Genomic DNA, 14596 nt, shown 5'->3' on the forward strand with positions numbered 1-14596 from the left:
TTCCTAATGTTCTATCGCTGCACATCAATGAAATGTTGTTCCTTTTTAACTCTTCCAATTCCTTGTTACCGTTCTACGCTTAACACATCTCGCTTTCTGCTCAACATTTGATATTAGATGTGTTGCAACGTGCATAAACAAATAGACTGAATTGATACATAAATTGAGTCAATACACCATGATGAATCGTAAACTGTTACTGGTAAATTCTGCGAAAATCCAAGTTACAAGATTGAAATGAGAACGAGTTAAACTTACAATTACCAAAGTTGAAAAGGAGTATTGACCTGGAATTACAACAAAAATTCCAAACAACCGAAAGCTGGTCCTACATATTCTTTTTCCAAAAGGTTCTAATGATTGTCGGTTCCTGTCATCATCACAACAAGATATAAAAACACGATTTGCATGCGCATGTACAAGTGCAATGCACCAGTTCTTCAACGTTTTTCCACTCTGGCTGCTGTTCATCAGTCATCCTCCAAGTTGAACTATCTTAGGTCTTCCCTTGACAGTTGACAATCATATCATTCAAATATGGCTAGACAGAGTTCATACTTTTTGAGTTTTTACCCTAATTACCTTCCATAAAGAAAAAAACCTTCATTTGACGATAAATTCATATGCACGGTCTAGGGCTTTTTTTAAAAGGCCGGAGCAGCATTCAAGTAGTCCTGCTTATTCCGTGCAACAAGCTTTTCAAGTGACAAGATATTTACGCGACGCATATGTCGAAAGTCAATAACATCCTATTTAGAATCTTTCCATAGAAGATTTTTCTTGTATTACAAATGTGAATGTGATTCTCTTGCTCAGATCTGTAGTGATCCAACACTAAAGACACAGGCCGCAAGGTTTCAGGACCTGTGAAGCGCTAATATTACAGCAATCAATGTGAACAAAAAAAAAAGAAAAAAAATGTCAATCAGACAAAAAGGCCTGCGGACAAGTGCATAACAGGTTGCCATAAAGATAAACCGATAACAATGTGGATGATGATAAGAATGTCGAACACGATGTCTCGTTTGACGTTACTTCCTCGGGCGGAATGTCCGGTTCTTCCACTTCCGTTCTCTGTCAAAGTCGACGAGTGGTCGGTAGCAGCCGCTGGAACGAGGGGCACTTTCCCTACCCACCTCCGGGAAATCAATCCCGACCCTCAAGCTCTCCTTGAAAACCCTGTTAAATAATCTCGCTTTCATCGCCAGTTTCGCCCTGCCCGCCTCGTCCCGTCAGTCTCCTTCCTTCTTGCTTGCTTCTTTGTAGAAGTTGAGACTGGTCTCGCTTGTTTTTTCATTGCTATTTCCTCTGTTTACTTACGCACAAGTGAATGAACTGGGCAATCCCAAAGTGCCCGAGACTGCATTAATTATTTGTTTGCTGTGTTGCTTGATCTGTCCCACTTCTCGAATTGTGCCCGAGTATTCTTTAATCTTAGCTAAAGCATGCCCCTTTAAGGAAAGTTTCCATTTTTAAAGGACATCTGAGCTGAGCTTGCTCTTACGGCACTTTCTTGATTTGGGATAAAGGGCTTCTGCATTTGTTAGAGAGCTAAAGCTCTCATGGAGACAAGTCAAGGCGTGTTGGGGAAGAATGAGACGGACGAAGTGATTGTGATGATCTCGGGCAGCGAGTATCTAAGCAGAGGCTCTTCACCAAGACCCAATATTGAGCTCACAGAGCTTGAGAACCTTCAGTCTAGGGTGCAAAATTCAAACTTGACAAGCCCTTCCGCTCAAGGACTCACCCAATCTAGCCCATCTCCTACTAAGCCTCCAAGAATCCCCACCAGGAAGTCCCTTTTGAGGTCTTCCTATTCGAAGCCGAAATCAAGATTAGCAGAACCATCATATCCTGGTGATGCTGATTTAGTTGAAGGGAAAACCAAAGTGAAGAGTTCTCAGTCTCCCTACAGGAATTCACCTAGAGTGGGTTCACCTTATAATGCTGCAAGTTCTGGTGCCAATAAAGACAATGTGAAGTCTGTGCCGATCACGCCTCGGACGCCATTGATCGCGTCCCCCGCTCCAGAGGAGGAAGATGATGAGGAGGTGTACAAGACTGCAAACTTGAAGGTCCAACAAATGTCTGGTAAGAAGTTTCCTAAGGTAATTTTGGTTGAGTGGGTTGCATTCGTGTGCATCATGGGACTTCTGATCACAAGTTTAACTGTTCACAAGCTGCGAGATACTTATATTTGGGGATTGAGATTGTGGAGATGGTGTCTGCTGGTGTTGGTGATTTTTTGTGGTAGGCTAGTGACTGATTGGTTGATCAATATAGTGGTCTGCTTGATTGAAAGGGAATTTGTGCTCAAAAAGAAGGTTCTGTACTTTGTATATGGATTGAAAAAGGGTGTGCAGGCATTTATCTGGTTAGGTTTGGTTCTTTTAGCTTGGGCCTTATTAATAAATCATGGAGTCAAGAGATCAAGGCACACAAAAAAGATTCTGAATTACGTTACAAGGGCTCTTGCTTCTTGTCTTATCGGAGCTGCCATATGGTTGATCAAGACCCTGTTGATAAAGTTACTATCTTCTTCATTCCAATGCACGAGGTTCTTCGATCGCATCCAAGAGTCGCTTTTTCACCAGTACATTGTCAGGACCCTTTCAGGCCCTCCACTGATGGAGATGGCCGAAAACGTTGGTAGATCGAGGAGTAGTGGCCAACTCAGTTTTATGAAATACAATAAAGAGGGAGCTAAGAATCAAGAGGAGGTGATTGATGTTGAGAAGTTACATAAGATAAAGCAAGATAAAGTTTCTGCTTGGACTATGAAAGGGTTGATTAATGTCATTAGCGGGTCGGGGCTGTCAACTCTTGCTGAGAGCCTTGAACAAAGTGATGATGAGGAGGCAAAGCAACAAGATAGGGAGATCACTAACGAATGGGAGGCCAGGGCTGCTGCTTATCAGATATTCAGGAATGTAGCGAAGCCCGAGAGCAAGTGAGAAGACCTAATGTCTGACTATTTCTTGTGTTATAGACGAACTTTTGTTCGAATCTGTTTCTGATTCCTGTATTATGCTTTTACTAGGTTCATTGAAGAGGAGGATCTTTTGCGCTTCATGAAGAAGGAAGATGTTGACAATGTAATCCCGTTGTTTCCAGAAGCAGTGGAAACTAGGAAGATCAGGAGATCATCTTTGAAGAATTGGCTGGTAAGAACATGCTAAGGATTTAAGGTTGCATTTCAATTCTAGCTCGTAGCCCTCTAGAATGTTTTCCCATTTCTGAAAATCTCCATTTTACTATCACGACCATCCCCATATTCTCCTCTCAGTCCAGTGGTTTATTAATGGCTTTCACTTCGCTTGGAGCAATTTTTGTCATAGGCTACTTCATTAGGAAACTCATGAATGAGTATTGTGCAATTAGTTACCCGGTGTGGTTCACTGAATGATTTCCCATTATTCCATGCTTCTCAATTGGAATCTCTGACCATTTCTGTTATGAAGTTCGTAACAAAAGATTTGGGTCTTTTGGAGTGAAAATATTTGCAAAATTTTTTGCCTATTTGAGTTGGTGAGATCCTAAGAGCGTACTCAGACCATGCATCTGAGGCCCAGAGTTTGATTTTTGTACTAGGATGCACATGAAACTATACTCTAACCAGAAGCATTCATTCAGACTTGGATGAAGGGTACGTACTTCCCTAGGTCCATGAGTTTACCAAAGAGGAATGAGTCATCGAGTTCTTCATCCTTGGGAAGGTTCTCGGACATCAAAACAGACAATTTAAGATGTTTGACACAGGCCATTGAGATGATTATTTAACTTGTGGAGCTGACAGTGTAATTTTTCATTGCAGGTAAATGTGTACCTTGAACGTAAATCTCTTGCACTCTCCTTAAACGACACGAAAACAGCCATAGACGAGCTGAATAACCTTGCTTCAGCGGTTTTGCTTATTGTGATCATCATTATCTGGTTACTTTTGATGGGATTTATGACAACAAAAGTACTCGTCTTCATATCATCTCAGCTTTTGCTTGTGGTGTTTATGTTCGGTAACACAGCCAAAACCGTTTTCGAAGCCATCATATTCGTTTTTGTAATGCATCCGTTTGATGTGGCTGACCGTTGTGTAATTGATGGAGTGCAGGTGACTTATTAATCCTACAACTCTAAGAGACTATATTGTGTCGGGCAACATTTTGGCTGACGTTTTGATTCGTTTGCAGATGGTGGTTGAAGAGATGAATATATTGACTACAATCTTCTTGAGATATGACGGTGAAAAGATATTCTACCCAAATTCAGTTTTGGCAACTAAACCTATCAGCAATTTCTATAGGAGCCCAGAAATGAGCGACTCGGTGGAGTTCACTGTTGACTTCTCTACTTCAATCGAAAAGATTGGAGATCTAAAATCTAGAATTAAAACGTATGTCTTCTGCAGTCTCTGCATCTCAAATTTAGGCAGTATATTTTGCATGCATGATTAATTGTGTCGAGTATGATGAGATGTGGCATAAAACCTATTATGAATTGCGGATATTCATTCATTATCAGTCTGGATGGTGTCCTTGTTGTTTAGAATTCGGTGTAAGCATTGGGCTTTTGTGAAACCTATATGGAAATAGAGCAGCCCCTTTTTAATATGAAGAAAGGCACAGCTACACAATAGAAAAGGCGAAGTCATCGATATAAGTTGTTTCATATCAAGATATTTTCTAATATGCACGAAACATCAAATAAGCTTGCAATTTTAGTAATGCTTTTGCATCTTTTTTGTGATAAAGTTTATGCTTTTGACTCTTCAAGATGTAGCTTATCAAAGTTCACAAAAAATAGTCGCGTCCCTATTTCTGTTTATAGAGAAGATAGATGGACATTAGTACTGTTGAATATGCTCTTCTATACGAATATTTGTGCATTCATTCGATTGAATGGCATTCATTGGGTATAAATGTCAGGTACTTGGAAAGCAAGCCTAAACACTGGCGTCCGGGTCATAATGTTGTGGTTAAGGAGATCGAGGATGTTAACAAGTTGAAGTTGGGCCTCTACGTTACTCACACGATCAATTTCCAAAACTACGGTGATAAGAACAGCCGCAGATCCGAGCTTGTGTTGGAACTCAAGAAAATCTTTGAAGAACTTGATATTAAGTATCGTCTGCTCCCTCAAGAAGTTCAAATCGGCTATATCGGATCGGCAGCTGCTAATGGACGGCTTTGACTCGTCCAGCAAGTTCCTAGTTTGCTGCAAGTAAGCGCCTGCTTTTTTCTTCTCTTGATTAGCATGTCACCCCGGATGTTTGTGTTCCTCGCTCGAAACTGGGACATCTAGACATTAACATCTATAATCTGAAAAATGCCGAGTGTGAAGTCACCGCACTTCTTGTGCTTGATCAGATTCGATCTTTATTTCTTTTTAATTCTTCTAAGGCGGTAAAACTTAGTGTCGTATTTCAGATTAGTCTTTCAGTGTATCATTAGCTTCGATTTGGTTAAAAGATTGTTAGTCCAGGAAAATGCTTAAGGCTTGATGATTAGTGAAGCATCAAGTACTTCACGATTTCCACTTCTTTCGGATGATTATCTTGACTGTGCTGTAAATTCGTTGAACAGCTTTGCGTTCATATTGTTGAACCGCAGATGTATTTGGTTGGTGCTGAACTCCATTAACCTATACTTGTATCTCAGAAGAGCAGAATTTACTCCGTGTTCACCGGAAATGTTGAACGAGCGAGCCAGCTCTCCTCCTTTGGGCCGAACGAGAATACGCATGTCGTCCCTTCCGTCTTTCACGAGGAAACTGTATATGATATCAAAGAGCAATGGGGGTGTTTTGATTCTTATTCTTTTGCTGCATTCAATTCGTTTGTTTGTTGGAATGATCCTATTCTTTTAGTTTTTCCACTGTCCGCACTGTTTGCCAATTTACAGATTTTTTCCCTACAAAAGCGAGTGTCAAGTGTAATGCACTCTGCATCAAATATGCATCCACTTTCTCTCTCCTTGCTCCGTTGAAATCACTGGGATTCCCATCAAAATGCAAGGAGGAATGAGCGCTTTGACGAAGCAGTGATGCTACACATTAGCATGATCCGTTGAGCTGATGATGCATGTTCTTCTAGACCCAGTGACAATAGACACGATCTAATCTACAGTCTCTTGCATGCTCGAGAGGAGCCGCCTCGCGAACCCTGCGCCCTAACGCTTCCTTTTCCCGCTTTCGGGAACCACTGCATGAGCAGCAATTCAGATCTGTGTCGCTGAAATGGTTGCGTCGTAAGAAAGTCACTCCCTGTATAATTGTCGAGTAACTCTCGAGTCTCATAATATTTGTGAAGAAAAGTTGGCCCTGGAAGAATGGACCGACATTTTTCAATGTTGTTTCGAATTCGAATTAATCACGTTCATATCACGTTAGATCGACGTCTCTTGTTAATTTCTCTCGGTGTGCACGACTTTGCCGGGTGGCTCCATCTCGCCGTGTCGTGCCGAGACGAGACTCATCGGGCTAATCCGAGCCCATAAAATTTAGACATCCATCCAGGGCTTTGTGCAATGCTATGGCCCGGAAGCATCAATCTACATTCCAGAATCCAGGACGTCACTAGCTTGATGGTGATTGGGCGCTCGGGCTAAGTGGAGATAACGCTATCCATCAATCCTAAAAGGAGAGGCCGCCACGTAGGACAGTCTTTCCAGGGATGCATCCAATTGGGATCTTCTCTATTTTGCACCTCACATTGTCACTCCATCTCTCTCAAAACCACCCCGTTCAGCAGCTTTGTCCACCATTTAACAGTCAATACTTTGCAGAGACCAAAACAGCTGACACTAGAGAGAGAGAGAGAGGGAGAGAGCGAGGTGAGATTTTTGGCAGAACAATGGCTTCAGCCTCTGCAGTTTCAATGGCGATGCCGTTAGCCTTTTCCGGGCAGAAGAAGATGCCGAGCTCCGACGGCTTCTTCAAGCCATTGCCCGTGAGATCGACAAAGCCGTTCCCGGCGTCGAAGAGCGGCGGCGGGAAATTCGTGGTCAGGGCTTCGCTGAAGGAGAAGGCCATCACGGGATTGACCGCGGCGGCGCTCACGGCCTCGATGGTGGTCCCGGAAGTGGCCGAGGCGGCCGGGTCCGGGGTCTCTCCCTCCCTCAAGAACTTCTTGCTCAGCATCGTGGCCGGTGGGGTCGTGCTCGGTGCCCTCGTCGGTGCTGTGATTGGCGTCGCCAACTTCGACCCCGTCAAGAGAAGCTGAGAGTAGAGAGAGAGAGAGTGTGTGGAGAAATTCTTTTTCTCATGCGATTTCTCTGTTGTGTTGATGCTTTCTGTACCGATCACTGTACTGTATTTGTAATCTGTCACTTCTTTTACCTGTAACATTGCCTTCGGAAAGCTGATGAACTGTGAAATTTCTGAGTTCCATTTTGGCACATCAAAGAAACTCAATTGTTTTATTTGCTCTCGCCTCAAAGAACATCTTAGAAACCCTGTTTCAGACCACCGAGTACAAAAAATCTATGGCAGAAGAAATGAACTGAGACATGATGTTTCAAAGGACAGGGACCTTTCAATTGTTACTACGTTACAGGTTTGCTGATACATGTATACTTGTCTAAAATTCAGTCACGTGATGATAAAGAATAATTTGGTGGGAAAGAATGCTACTAATTCTCTCTTAAAACAGAGAGCCAGCTACTACTCACCCAGAACCTTCGTTCTTGATTATCGCGAGACTTTCGAAATCAAATCTAGCATGTATTGGCTCTCCGAAGAATAGTTAGCCTTATCAGCCTTAACTACAGTGATCTTCACTCTCTGTTCGTCTCCATATGTTTCCTCTTTTATTTTGAGCCTGAATAGGAACTGATAGAAAAGTTTACTTCGGACAGTCTCTGCAAATCTTTCATCGTCCTGCTCTTTGAGCATGAACAGCTCCTTGGCCGAGAATCCCAAGATCTCTTCGCCGGATTCCTGGAAAGCGGTCACCCAGGTCAATCCGGTATGATCTTGTATTTGGACTTGGAGGAGATATCTGTAGTCACACTCCTCGAACTCTTGGTTGCACCTATCGCACAGCCATCTTGTGTTTCCCAATCTCATCACTTTCTTATTGCATTGTCTATCTCCAATCATCAATGGGCAAGCTGTGTAACAGAATGTATCAGTCTTGATGAAAGATACCGTCGCCTTCACTGTGATCCAATCTGGCTTATCTGATCTTCCGAGGCCTTCTTCTTTGATTTGAGACACGGTCTTACGTATCTCATTCTTGGATCCTCCAGGCATGATTTCCCTGGATATGGACAGAGAAGCTGCATCCTTCCCCCCAAAATCGAACCAGCTTCTCAGACTACAAGCCTCTGGAATATCTGGATTAATAAAAAGCTGCGTGGAAGAAATGGTACCAATAGATTTTCCACTGAAATCACTGACTTTCCCAGCTTTGACAGCCAAAACTGGAAAGAATCCAGAATCAATCATCTCTTGTAGTTTCTGACCCTCCCTGTTACAGAAGTCACCCCAAAGAGTTAATTCCACAGTCCTTCCAGATCCATCCTTCAGATTCAGAATTCTTCTCTGAGTTTCCATACCATTTTTTCTTAAGATCGGAACAGAGGGGTTGACAGATACAACAACTCCAATAACATCAAGAATAGAATTATTCTCAGCAGTCTCAATATCACTAATAGGTCTGAAGGAGAACTGCTGTTGGGGAATCGAAGCATCTTCCTCGGGACAAACATCCACAGTCGAAGTGGCCTCCAAGAATATCTCCCACTCGTTCTTCAGATGATTAAAGTTCTTTTGTGCAGGTTTCAAGCTACCTTTTGAGATCAAGTAGACTTTTCCTACCTCAATTATATCGTAGAAACGATCAACGACGGCATTGAAGCAGGTCACTCGAATTTCTCCCCCATCAGAATCAAGGAGATCAAAGGAGAAAACCTTCCCATCACCACGAGCATTATTATATCGGCGAAGATCTCCTTTTGCAGTGACTCTTGCCTTTATGGCCCACCTGCCTTGATAAGGGTTCAAAGCAGCAATAGGTATGATGCGTGCAGGTGCCTCATTCTTCATAATTGGGCCACGATTTCTGTAGTTCGGCGGAGGCTGATATGGAGGTTGAACAGCTGGTTGAAAACTTTGCATATTCTGCATATTATTTGCTTGGTGAGGAGGTTGAACAGACGATTGAAAATTCTGTGCATTTTGAACAGGATTTCTGCCATTAATGTTGTCATTATTGAACCTCTGAGCATTCCCGGAGTTGATATTGGGCGGCACTTTCTGAGCCACTGTGTCGGTTTCAGGATACATTTTTGGGTTTCCAATCATTTCACAGTCTGGTATAATGGTCTCCATGTTCAGCACAACAATGATCCTGGACATCAGAGTTAAGATCTATTCACTTAACAAGAAGAAAGATGCCAACTAATGAAAACAATGAGTCTTTTCAGTTTGATTTAACGTTGCAACAAGCAAACAAATAATACAAACAAAATTAATTTCTCAACCGTCAAGCTCTTGACCTATCATTCTTGGAACAGGAATCAAGATAATGTCGTTGCGTAAGTTTTTACTTTTCTTTCTTCCAAGACCGTGAACTTCTTGCTGCTTCTAGACAACACCAAAAAACCCATGACGAAATTTTCTACAACTCTTGAACCTGTTCTTACTGGTCTCAAACAAGTTTGGCAAAAAAGGATATTTCTTATACCCTAAATGTTACAAAATAAGCACTGACAATATATATTTTCAAACCAATTACATTACCGCGCAATCTAACCACCGAAATGCACAAACTCAAATCTAAGGACATCGCGGTTCCATATCCAATCCCAACATTTATCATTCAAGAATACATTCATTTGATCGATATCCTTTCCCCAAGAGAGCTTTGCTAAAACAATTCATCGAAAGCTACTTTCGAGCAATTAAACACCATTTTCTATCATTTACTTTTCCAGTTCTAGTAAAGCAGCTCTTGCATCATCAAAAGCATTATGCTAGATATCTAAGAGCTAAATCGATCAACACCATACTTAAAACCGCACAAATCGACAGCGTACTCATATAAAGACTAGTTCCAACAGAGCGAGCCATATCTGCAATCTTAGGAGTAGCGACCTTCATCTTCAGGTAATGTCGAAATCATCACTATACGATTGAACACCAAAACAAAACATTCAAGTTCGAAATCACCGCGGCGAAACCGCCACGGCGGGCGGGCGGGCGGCGGGCGGGCGGGCTCACTCACCTGCGGTTCTGGACGGTGCTGCAGATGTAATCGATCAACTGGACCACGGAGCCCTTCCTGACGCGGCCGGACCTGACCAGGCCGTTGAGCTGGGTGGCGAGCATCGCGTGCTGGGACGAGGCGGCGTCCGACAGCAGGAGGCGGTACCGCTCCTGTGCGCTCCGCCCGATCAGCTCGACGTCGACGACCTGGACCAGCGGCTTCGCGTCGACGTCGCCGCCGCGGATGGCGGCGATGGCGCCCGGGGTCAGGCTCACCGGCATCTCCCTCCCGGCGGGATCGGGGCCGATCGGAGGATCCGGGAACGGCGATCGCGGCGAGCGCGAGATGGGACTTTCGGAAGCGATGGCGCGCTCGACGTGCTCGAGGGGAATGGCGGGTGGAGGAAACCGACTGGAACGAAGAGGTGGGATTGGGGCTTTTATAGGTTGAACGGGCGTTGTACGGCCGGCGAATCGCAATTTTCTTTTTTTTTCTTTTTTTTTTTGGATCTCGAAACTTTAATTATGTTCAAGAAGTCATTTTTTTTTCACGGGGAAAAAATAAAAATAATAATGTTCCAAATCTTGCATCACGATATCACGTTAATATGCCAACGCGGCACCACTTACGTGCACGGCTCTCTTCTTATACTATGGAGCGTTATTATGACTTGCTATCCAATTATTCGAGATTCATCCCGTCTGTTCATAAAAATAAGATCGATTCGAAACTAGAATTATACGTACGATCGTCGATATAAACCTGTCGAAATGGGTCGTTGACCCAATTTTCAATTCGTATTTAATGAGCTGAGTTATTATATATATTAATTAATTCAATAAATAGGTCGTAAATAGATTTAGAGCTCAAAATGATATGAATGTTAAATGGATTCACAACTTAATTATAACTAATCCACTCCTATGACTGTCTTGTCACTTGCTCTCACCCCCATTCAATCTCGCGCTCACTCATTTTGTGCACTCACCTAAATTTAGGTACAAGCTTTCTTATGTTGGATTAAATACAAAAGTACTTCGACGATATGAGTCTTTACATCTACATTATATAAAAATGAGAATATTTGAATCAAATCATTTTCAACTCGATTCGACCCACAAGTGTACATAGATGCCGTACGCATCTAATCTGTCTGCCAACTTTTGATGTTTTTGCCTGTTGTTTTGACCTGATCTGCCTGTATTAACTGGTCAAGGTGTCTCCCTAGCTCTACACAGGAGAATCGATCGATGTATTGGGGACAGATATAAGCTTTAATAGCACCTGGCTCAGACTCACCATTCATTTAATCAATGGAGAATGCAAACTCCTCCAAGACACTACAAGAAGAACCGACATGTGCAAGAAATTTTTAGTCTGATAGTCGTCGCTATTTCATCGAAAAACTCATTTCAAACAAGACCTGGGCAAACCGACCTAAATACGCCGGGAGGCCAAGAAAAGTGGAACACGAATGTAAACAGACAAAGAATACATTTATGGGCGCAAAGCATCTGCATATCAAAACTTATGGGTGGATAAACAACACAAAACCATCCGGCATCTCTCTTTGTCTGGCAACATCGGCAACCGAAGGCCCTAAAATCAAACGGTGAACATCAACTGTGACAAAAATTTACAGCACATGATGGTTTAGGCCAACGGGACATCAACATCAATCTCTGTCGTCTCCATTACGGGCCTCGTGTACACCTCTTCTTCCTTGGGAGGATGAATGGTCACAACATCGGGCAGAGGTGTTTTGGGACCCTGTTTTCCCTTAGGGTCCCAGTCTAGCATAATCTTGACCTTAATACCGAGAACCCCCTGAACCAACAGAGAAAAACCGCCATACACATTAGAAACTGATAAGGTAATAGAACAGTAGACTTATAGGAACATGGACACAAACTGTACACATGTGCCAGCGTGTAGTTTAGTTGACGCTGAAGCGATGACCATGAAAATGCACATAAGGACATACCTGTCTCAAGAGAACATGTCTAACAGCAGAGTCAATGTACTCATTGACTGGCTGACCAGAAGAAATCATGTAGCCATCCTTGAACTTCATCGACTTGGCACGCTGAGCCCTCAGCTTCCCACTGACAATTACCTATAAATCATTCAGAAATTTTCAGCAAATGGATCCCACTATGGCCTGAGAAAACAAGTTGGGTGCATCGCAGAATGGCGTTTGGTAGCTAACCTCACAACCCTTTGCACCACTTTCCATAACGAACCGCAGAACACCATAACAAGCCCTGGTTAATATATGAAGCAATCAAAATGATTAGTAACGCCGACAAAGTACCAATCATCTAAATTAACATTCAGGTTTTAGGACAATCAATTGAGAACAATGTAGCACAACCAAGCCACAAATACACTTGAACTGTGTCAAAGTGAAAATGGCTTAGACATGCATCGCTCATTTAGTCATCTTCCGACACAAACTTGGTACTGGAAAGACCTATTTGCTTTATAGATGACGGTACAGTGTCAATCTCAGTGCAGAACAATTTAAAAAGGACAGCAGAAGGCAACCAGTCCTAATTGCAGAGCAATGAGGACATCACTAAAGTTACTAGATAGATATGAACTAAGTTGGCATATTAGCATCCAATCATGTACCCTCCCTAAGGTTACAGTATAATAGGGGAGAAATATTCCACAAGGATGACAGCATGAAGATACAAAATTGTAGTATTTATCTTCCAGACACGAGAAGGGAAAAAGGAAAAAAAGAAAACCCTGCCTTATAAGCGCCACTAGGGATTACAGATGGAAACTTTACACAGAGAGTATAAAAGTTTCCACTTAAAAAATATCATTGTTCGAGATTCAAATTGCATATGCAGTGAAACCATATACCAAGCTTCCAATTTGCGCTTCTAAAACCAAAGATATTAGAGGGCCAAGCAGTAGAATTAGAGCAAAATTTTTTGCACTTTAAGAGAAAGATCTCAAATTAAAGGAAAAAGGGACATGAGGTGTAACCGTAAGCAAAAGGCACTTCAACTGGCACTTTCAAGTGCCACAAGAACTCAAAGAGCATCCACTTGATACTAAACCTAAGCTGAGGTTAAAGCAACTAAAAATCAAACGAAGCAAGGCAACTGCACCAAAGCAGCTGCGACGTCATACAACCTTGTGTACATCCAAATCTTTAGATAACAAAAACAGTAACAAGGACACTAGCTCGCACATTCGAAAAGAACACAGGCGGTCCACAGAGACCAGCAAAGCATAGCAGACAACAGCATTAGCCAACTAGCAGATCATTTCACTACCAGCAGATCAACACTACCATAGCGTCGCAAACAACATGAATCAACCTGTAAGAACCACAATTCAGTACACGCATCTACCTGCGAACGGCGAGCCCACCAAGGAGCTTGTACCGGAGCGACTCAGCCTGGGCAATAGCGCACAGCCCCCTGTTGTTCACCTTCTCAGCGTACAACTCCACGCCATTCTCCGGAAACTTGAACCGCTTCTGCACGACCGACGTCAGCTCCCTGATCCTCCTCCCCTTCTCTCCTGCAAAATCGATCGCGGAACCCACAATCAGCAACAGAAGAATCGACCACAAACACAACCAACAGCAACGACCCAATATTCGTTGTAGAACCAGAATGCCAAAAAAGAACAAAACTTTGGAACCGACCCAGAACGTTCTGCGTGCGGGTGGCTCTGATGATGATCTCGGTCCGCATGGGCGTGACCCTGACCTCCACGCCAGAGTACCCATCCTCGGCGAGCTCCCTGGTCAAGACCTCGTTGAGCTCGGCGAAGAACACTCCATCAGCTACAAACTGCATGTGTATCAACGTCACACCCATCAAAAAGCTCAAATTTTGGCAGAGAATTTTGCTCACCGAGGGAGCTCATTTTCGGCAGCTAGAAACAGGCAGCAACGAAAGCACGAAGTCGAAGCAACCGAGGGACTGACCTTCCTCTTCTTGCTGATCTGGGTCGCCATGCTGCGAGATTCCGAACCTGGGCACTTCGCAGGGTGTTGGGTCGCCCGAGATCGGTGGCGTCCGTGTCGTGGCGGTGCCGGAATTTTCTGCGAAACCCTAGCTTCGGGGAAGATGAGGATACGGGGAACGAGGTTCTTATATGTAGGGCGGGGCCGTGACTGTAAGCGAATCGGACGGCTATGGTGAATTAGGTCCTCCTTTCAACGGCCTGGATGGGCCACTCTTTCTTTCTTGTTTTTTTTTCCCTCCTTTCCTTCTCTTGGGTGCGATTCAGATTCTTTGAGCATGCGATCGCTATGACCTAACTGAATCCTTACTCGTAAGTCGCTATTAGATCACACACTTCAAAAGAAAACATAATTGTTCTATGATTTTGATTTAAAAGGATAACTAATGTCGTGACGAT

The 14596-nt window shown here is 43.2% G+C and overlaps 3 protein-coding genes and 1 pseudogene across 3 annotated transcripts; 2 read left to right on the forward strand and 2 right to left on the reverse strand.

Annotated features, from left to right (window-relative positions):
• The first annotated feature begins 1049 nt into the window (after positions 1 to 1049).
• LOC115663869 (mechanosensitive ion channel protein 10-like) lies at positions 1050 to 5875 on the forward strand (annotated as a pseudogene).
• Positions 5876 to 6729: 854 nt separating this feature from the next.
• LOC115663870 (uncharacterized) lies at positions 6730 to 7379 on the forward strand. Its single transcript, XM_030585849.2, has one exon. The coding sequence runs from the start codon at positions 6848 to 6850 to the stop codon at positions 7214 to 7216; it is 369 nt and encodes a 122-aa protein (XP_030441709.1). The 5' UTR covers positions 6730 to 6847; the 3' UTR covers positions 7217 to 7379.
• A 129-nt stretch (positions 7380 to 7508) lies between these two features.
• On the reverse strand, positions 7509 to 10622 carry LOC115663868 (replication protein A 70 kDa DNA-binding subunit A). Its single transcript, XM_030585847.2, has 2 exons — positions 10223 to 10622; positions 7509 to 9346 (listed from the first exon to the last, which is right to left on the reverse strand). The coding sequence occupies exons 1-2, from the start codon at positions 10483 to 10485 to the stop codon at positions 7684 to 7686; spliced, it is 1926 nt and encodes a 641-aa protein (XP_030441707.2). The 5' UTR covers positions 10486 to 10622; the 3' UTR covers positions 7509 to 7683.
• An 839-nt stretch (positions 10623 to 11461) lies between these two features.
• On the reverse strand, positions 11462 to 14317 carry LOC115663871 (40S ribosomal protein S3-3-like). The gene is made up of 6 exons (XM_030585850.2): positions 14160 to 14317; positions 13875 to 14022; positions 13576 to 13747; positions 12414 to 12468; positions 12189 to 12320; positions 11462 to 12031 (listed from the first exon to the last, which is right to left on the reverse strand). Exons 1-6 carry the CDS (start codon positions 14187 to 14189, stop codon positions 11858 to 11860), a joined length of 711 nt encoding a protein of 236 aa, XP_030441710.1. The 5' UTR covers positions 14190 to 14317; the 3' UTR covers positions 11462 to 11857.
• Between the last annotated feature and the right edge of the window lie 279 nt (positions 14318 to 14596).

Source organism: Syzygium oleosum, unplaced genomic scaffold, assembly GCF_021117445.2.
Source record: "Syzygium oleosum isolate NSW1041296 unplaced genomic scaffold, Sole_v2.1 Sole_v2.04, whole genome shotgun sequence".
In the NCBI taxonomy this organism is placed as follows: Eukaryota; Viridiplantae; Streptophyta; class Magnoliopsida; order Myrtales; family Myrtaceae; genus Syzygium; species Syzygium oleosum.